This window comes from Nestor notabilis, unplaced genomic scaffold, assembly GCF_000696875.1.
Source record: "Nestor notabilis isolate BGI_N333 unplaced genomic scaffold, ASM69687v1 scaffold3967, whole genome shotgun sequence".
NCBI lineage: Eukaryota > Metazoa > Chordata > Aves > Psittaciformes > Psittacidae > Nestor > Nestor notabilis.
In genome coordinates, this window is record NW_009934948.1 from 5,864 (window position 1) to 13,800 (window position 7,937).

Here is a 7,937-nt window from a genome sequence, read left to right on the forward strand (position 1 = left end):
ATGCTCACCAACTGTCAAACAAATATTTAGAAGTCTAGCATATTAACATGTCCCTCCTAAAGTTGGAAATGTGAGGGAATCACCTGCCAGCATATAAAATGTCTTAAAGGAGATTTTGAATAGCTTCCTTTTTTCTCTTCCCACAAGAAATAGGATTTGTTGTTTTCTTCCAATGGGAAGAGCACAGAGTCCTTATCAGGGCATGCCCAAGTGTCAATAGGCATTTAAGATTTGCCCAGAGAGCTAATTCAGATATTGGTCTCCATGTGAGATGTTCTCTTAATTATCAACAGGGAACACCGCAAATGTGAGCAAAAGGCAAGCAAATATTGTGCACACCTTAGCAGAAGCTCAGAGGTCAGGTGAACATGCCACCATATCCTCTCAGAGAGAAGCATGTCTTCAGTATGGTCACAAATTTATCACTCTTAGATTGTGGTATATACCCATGGTGACACAATTGCTAGAGATGATAAAAAATTATACCTATAAACACATTTTTATCATTTAGTCTCAGATTTTTCCCTTTGCTCATAGATGCAGATGGAGAAATCCTTGCTAATTTGGGGAGGCATGTATGCACGACCAGCTTATGCAAAAGCCTGACCAATTCTGGCCCTGAGACTGTTCTCCTTTTGTTTCTGGACAGCAGCAGGGGAGAAGTTAATGGTGCTATGCTTGGGTTAATATTTCTGTCATTGCTATCAAACCCTGCAATTTCTTACTGTTTTCTGGTGAATCTGCTTCTCAGCAATACTTGTTTGGTAGAACCCCTTCGGTTGTTTTATTTCAAGGTTTCATCTTGCTCACTCTCACTATTATATTAGCACATCCTCTTGTGGGTCAAAAGCATCTTCTTCTCTGCAACTTCATAAATGCTTTCATCTAAAGTAAAATAGTCAGAAGGAAGAGGCAGATATATTGGTAAGATAAAAGTAAACATTTAATGCCACTATAGCTTGATTTTTTTTCCAGACATCATATTTTTGACAATGTTTCACACCTCAGATACCACAAAAAGGATATTTTTTAGCCAGCAAACAATAAACTTTACAATTTTAATGGCAAAAGGCTCAATGCATTTGTTGACCAACTTGGAAATGGCTGTGACTTTCCACATTTTGAACTTGTCCTACTGCTGTTCTTTCTTTTTCTTTCCCAGCCCCCCATCCCCCATAAAATTTCGTTGATAAAATATATATGTATCTACTACTGATACATCCTCTTCCAGAATTACTGGTGGGACCAGCATAAGTTCTATATCCATCAGTTTGTCTCCTCCTTAGCCCTATTTTATACCATGAGAAAGAACGTGGCCACAGACAGAATGAAATGGATTTAGCAAACATACACTTCGATGCATAGCACTTAGATAAGCATTTCCAACCATGATGTGTAAATAAATTATAAAATACAAGCAACTATAAAACAAGAACATCCTGAGTTTACAAATAAATTATACCCTTCATACATAGAATATGATGTGGATGTTTGTTAGTTACCAGCAGTTTCAGCTATGGGAGGGAAAGAAGCAAAACTTAGAAAAGTTAGTATCTATGCATCATAAAACATATATGTATGAGTGCTATATGTAAATACACACATACATATACAATAAAGAGGGTGAATACATCCATATCTATAGTATATAGAGAATATGTAATATAGCTGAAACTGCCTCAAGCACCAATTTATTACCATTATTATGAAGTTTGCTCAATAGGACCACTCAAAGAAAGATGGTTTGGGGTGTGTTTTATTTCATATCCAGGAGGGTTTTGAAGGTGGTTTGAAATATAGGTGAATGTTACTATTTCACTTTCAGCAGTTCCATTCTTTGCAGAATCGTCAGGTTCTTTGTGAGCTTCAGAATGCTGCATAAGTAAGCATAAGCCTGCTGTCTATGAAGCTAGTGGCAAAATCCATGTTGATTTCAATGGGGTTAGGATAAGGGTGTTACATTTTCAAGGGAAACTGATATATTTTCCTTTTTTTTTTTTTTTTGAAAGCTTGCTTGAAGAGGAGAAAGAAGAAAAGATAAAGGGTTTATTATTGTCTTTTAGAGTACGTAGGGAAGCTTAGATAAACCTGTGATGAGCACATAATAAATGCAAGAGATGATAGAGATTATTAACTTTGCACTGACAAATCATACACAGTTTTGTTTGCCATGGTTATTTGGAAACCCATTTCAAATCTTGCGACAGCTTTCAACAGCCAGCCTTGTGTCTCCAAAAACTGCTGGGTGTCCCTGATGCAAAAGCCTACAGAGTAACAAAACAAAGACCATGAAGACATCAGGATTAAGCAAGGTATGTCACCCATCAGTGGATTTGAGAAATGGTGCCTCTCTGTATGGTCATCTATCAGTATTTAGTGACATGAATGCTTTGATCTCTGTGGTGAGCTGGTGCATCCCTGATGCTGCACAACCATCCCTCCCATATGAACTGGATTCAGAGGGTCACTCAGCCTCCCGTTTATGAGAATCATATTTGCTTCTGCAATGCAGAATTTTTACCATTTTAAAGCTGTTGTTAGGACTAGACAGAAAGCTTTATCTCATAGATAGCTAGAAGTACAGGCTTTCAACTGATGTAACTATGCTGTATGCCTTATGTATATGCAGAAATATTTGTATTTAACAGCTGGGGTTGTTAAATATCTTGCCTTAAATTCCTGACACTCTGAAATATAGAGCAGTTCATTTGGTTTACTTTTACAGGCTTTAACATTTCAATGACAGCCTCTACATGGGAACTGCAGCCAGTTGGCTTTGTAGGCTGAAGAACATGGGGGAAAAAAGGACATGTAAAAGAAGCCTTCGAAAGTGTTTCAAGCATATGTTTTCCCTATACTGTGGTATAGGTCACCTTGGTGAGTGCAAGGAGAAAGCTTTTATAGGTTCTCCTTGGAGGAGGAAGGGGGAGTGATGTTGTTGCCATTTCTGAATAGCTATGTCACCTCCCCACAATAATGTGTGAGGGGACCGTTTCCCTCAGGCTGTGTACACACACATTTTTCTCCATGTACATACACTTTATTTTTACAATTATTTTCAGCTCAGAAAGAAGATGCAAAAATCATAAACATTTGTAAAAGGTGATGTTTGTGAAAAGGTCTAGATCCTTCAGCTGTCATAAAATTTGAATTCCATGCCACAGGTACGAATCACTATTTTAAGACAAACTGTATTACCAAGATAAACAAAAAAAGTAACAAAAAAACACTTCAAGACAGACTGAGTCTATCCTGTGAGCAAGCTTGAGACTTGATGTGCCTTACTCCCAGCATGAGTCCCACCTTTCTGCCTCTATAATTGCCATGTTCAGAGATAAAAGAACAAAAATACCAGCGTGTATCTTTCATCCTTTTCTGTACATTATCTGCAGCTCTCACTTACCTTGCTTCATGTCAGAAGATCACACCATAGCTTTTTACCAGTTACTATTTTATGCAGCTGCAAGTTTCAGAAGTTAGGTTAATATGGCAGTGGGAGTCTTCCAAGATTGGATTAAGGCCAGCAGATGTTCAGTGGTAGCCCTGTGCATAGCCCTTAATGCAAACTGAGGGGGTATCAAATAGTTAAGAGGTGCATAATCTTCAACTGTATAACTAACAGCACAGTAAATAAATAGACAGAGAATTGGCAGGTGGATGAATTTTTCCATTTTCCTCACTGAGTTTACTCTGATGTAACTCTCCTGAAAATGCAGTTGTGCCTCAGTTATACCAACACAGGTGAGATGAGAACAGGCCCAATAAAGACTCAAGAAAGAAAAGCCTGAATATGGGTTTGCTTCCTTGCCTTTCTGTGAAATAGTACTTTGAATTGCTTAGATCTGAACAAGTTGCCAACAAATTGTTCTGAGGCAAATACAGGCATTTGAATTTGGAGCTATAAAGCAGCTTCTGTCCCTTGTATAGATAAGGTTCACATATGCCAAGAAAAGCAGTTCTCCAAACAAGGCCCAAACTACCCCCAGCTGCCCATGTGCACAGCAGTGCAGAGCAGAGCAGTGGTGGTATTCATTACACAGCCCGACAATAAAGAACTGTGATCTCCTGCTACACAAGTGAGCAAAGAATTAACCTTCAAACCTAATTATGCTAACATTGCTGTTTGCTACTAAAGCTGCCCCAGGGAAACAAGATTGATTTCTGAATATACAAACGATTAAGCATTACATTCACATTTTTCTTGTGTATTTTGAGCAACTTGATGATCTTTTAAAAAATCTGCAATGAAGACAGCATAACACTGGCAGTTGCTTAAAGAATGAGGCTACCTGGATGACTTGCAGAAGTGTGTGGGTCTTCTGTAAATGCTGGCTACTGCAAACTAAGATCAATTTCATAATAAGGTCCTGATGCTTTTAATTATCTTTTTTGGATAGCTGAAGTAAAATAATATAAATTCTGAAGTTAAAATCTATTTTCAACAAGAAAATATTTCATAAATATCAAATCTCCACAAATTTTCATTCCCTTTTATGCATTAAGCCACCATAATTTCTAAAATCATAGTGGCAAATTCTGAAATGCATTGACAGAAAGTCAAAAAAGAGGAGTCTGGATTTTAAGATATGAATACTAGTATATGATGGGAGTGTTAATGGCTACTCTAATTAAGACCTCAGAAATAAAATATTTGTAAGGACTGTGATTCTGCTCAGTTACTTCATAATTTTCAGTATGCTGAATTCATCCTTGGCATAATCCACTTGTTTTCAGGAATCAATTTTGGTCCGTCATGATGAACAGGACAAACATATGCTCTTACTGTTAAAAAAAAATGGCTAGATAGAGGTTTTTTGCTATGCTTTTTGCTATGCTTTTTGCTATGCTTTTTGCTATGCTTTCTTATCTACAGAGGTACCAAACCTAGAGACAATGAATAATTGAGTTAATGATGCTGAGGAATATTACACATAATATATATTTTACAATAGTTCTGAAATATGTCCACTTGATTTATAGAAGTATCACCACTTCTGTATAAATCCCAGCCTATGTGAGAGGGCATCTCTTTTTAACAGTGTATTCTGTGCATGCACCATTTGCTATGATTTTACTTTCTATCAAGTGTATGTCCACTTTTACTGTACTGCTTGTCATTCACCATCTCACTGCAGGTCCCCAGGGAGCCCATCATACCCATTTTGAGCTGCTTGTTTTCAGCAAAGACAATGTGCCCCAATTACTGAATGACCACCTTCCAGCAAACATTTTCAGAAATGCTTAAGCTTAAAGAAGGCAACATTTAATTTCATGTGCACAACTTGGGGGTAGGTGGGGGTATTGTTCCTTGAATGTGGGCGCATGGCCTTGGACATAGGCTTTGTGCAATGTCAGTGTCACAGGTGGGAGCCATACAGGCCTACCGGGGGACACAGGTGAGTGAGATGGGAGCTGGCTGTGAAAGTCTCTCTTCTGTGTGTGTGTGACCTGGCAGCGTGTACCTCGGGCTCCGCAGGACTAAGGCCACAGCACAAAACTGTAGGGGTAATTCCCATGGCTCTGTAGAGAGGAGATGGCCTTAACAGAACCAATACGTAACAAGTGCTATGAAATCATTACAAAGAGAAACAAAGCTAGATAGTGTTGTTTGGTGTTTTTCTTCAGAAGTTTTTTTGCCTTGAGAGAGAATGGGAGAGAGATCAGACCTGTATCTTTAATTCTTACTTGGAATATAAGTTTCGTGATAGGAAAATGATGTGGAATGGACTAGAAAGCAATTGTCAAACAGGACCTTTTTTCCCTCCAAATAATCCTATCGAATGTAAGAAGGATCTTCAAAATCCAGTGAAAAGCTAATAGATTGAGAAAGATTTGTTATTACAAGTTGTAGAGTATTAAAAGAAAAATAAAAATTATATTTCTATCTCTTTTTTTTTAAATAAGTGGGGGCAGGCTTCAGATAGATAGACACTAGAAAATCTATCTGCATTCTCGTTGGGTGATTTTCCCACTGGAACTTGCTGCTTAGGCTATTGTAAGATAGCATTAATATGATGGTGCATGTAAAAGAAGAGTTGCATTCAAGTACAGCAGTAAACTGGTGCCATGTTGAGTATATGTTAAATGGTGCTCTTATTTTCTCATAAGCAACAAGAAGGTAGCACAACTGTATGTGAGAATTTTTGCGAAAAAGCTTATTTCAATGTGGAAGAAGAAACCTAATTCAACAAAATAATTTCTTAAGCTCATACATAATTACAATGCAGATTTCACACATTTCTTTAAGAAATACAAAGGATGTTCCTTCCCACATACTGTTTTGTAAATAAAAAGGCAAACAAGTAGAACATTTGGATATGCATTGAGGTGCAGACCCTTGTCCTTTTGATGTCAATGTGAATTTTGCCATGGCTTCAGTACTGGAGGGCTGGTAATGAAAATGCCATAGACAACATGCCTGAAGTGCTATATCCCCTCACTCACGACTCCCACTTAGTTCCAGATGTGCTGAGCTGAGCAGAGCCTGCACTTCTCAGGTATGTCTGTGACTATGGACAGACTGGCTAGGGACCAAAAGCTGACAAAACGTATTTTGCAATGGTGTATGTCAAAAAGAGGCAAAGCCAAATTTTATCGGTCATAGTCTCAAGAAAGAAAGACAGCATATATCACTCATTTTTGGACTGATAAGCATGGGAGCCCTCAGCCTAAAGAGTAATTTTCCAGCAAGTTTTAGCACCAGAAAATAGGTTAGGATAAAAGTGCCTCCTCATCCATAACTCTAGGCAGTATGAAGCTAAAAATACATGAAAAAAACCCCCAACCAATTGATGGGATCCAGCATGTAAGATAACAGAAGAACATATAAGCAAACCTTACTCACTGCTAGAAATATTTTTGTGTCATTTGGGGAAGTTGCATTTCTCTTTGAGTGGCCCTACTCTGGTAACAAGAAAAGACAGTTAACATTTATTCATATGTTGTACTGATTAGGAAATATCTCTACAAACACAAGTTACTTAGAAACGGCAAGTCTGAAATAGGAGAAAACACCAAGAGAAAAACAAGCTGTAAATACATTTCAAAAGTGTGTTTGTTTTTTTTTTCCTTTTTCTTTTCTTGACTAGCACCATCTGTACACAATAAAGTATGAACATAAATGTTTGGATAATAAAGATTTGCAAGGCACTTAAACAGTTTTTCTGGATAGGTTTTTTTTTTAATGAACCTCTCAGTTAAGTCCTATAACCACCTTTCCTCCTCCCTCGGCTAGCGCAGGGAAAGACGTATCTTCTGCCAGCAGTTCTTATTTACAGACATGTCCTTAAAGGTTCCTCAAAGTGCTCTTTTAGGCTAAGAGAATCAACAACCTTTTATTGCCATTTTTCCATGCTCATCCTGGGGTTTTTTAATACTACTCTTCTGTATAGTATAGCAAATCTCTCATACACACAGTTGAGACTTCACTCCAACCTTCATCCTCATTCTGTTGTCTTTGGGATGCTATTCAGATGGGAAAAGGAGGATGGCAGAGATGCACATTGGAATTCTCTTGAGGTTCATACTTTATCGGCGTCTAGAGGTGATGTCAAAACAGGTGATCATCATGAGATGGGCCTTGCAGAAGTTGACACGGTTTTCCAAACGCTCAGTCACACATTCCAGGGCCTCCAGGTATTCCAGAGAATCCAGCTCAAATACCTGCTCAAGATCAACTGTGGGAAAGAAAAACATGCAGATAGGAAAAGCAGACAAACCCCAGTGCTGGCTGGTGGGAGAGACAGAGCTAATTCAAGTCTTCAAACCCATCAGCACTGTACACAATATTATCTCCGGCTTGTCACTGTGATTAAAAGTTGCCTTTTCTGCTTAATGGCTATTAAAATGGCACAGTGGCTTGCTGATAGTGAAAAATAGTTCTAAGATTGCACTGGATGCTTTCTTGAGTGATACACTCTGCCATCCTGTCCTGAACC

General features: G+C 38.2%; 1 protein-coding gene across 1 annotated transcript in view; it reads right to left on the minus strand.

Annotated features, from left to right (window-relative positions):
- Window positions 1-7,085: 7,085 nt before the first annotated feature.
- LOC104408092 (kinesin-like protein KIF26B) overlaps window positions 7,086-7,937 on the minus strand; it is a 58,235-nt gene continuing 57,383 nt past the window's right edge. Inside the window, exon 8 of the mRNA XM_010017576.1 lies at window positions 7,086-7,676. Within this exon, the coding sequence (XP_010015878.1) occupies window positions 7,528-7,676 (149 nt within the window). The 3' untranslated portion in view covers window positions 7,086-7,527. The remainder of the gene's footprint in view (window positions 7,677-7,937) is intronic.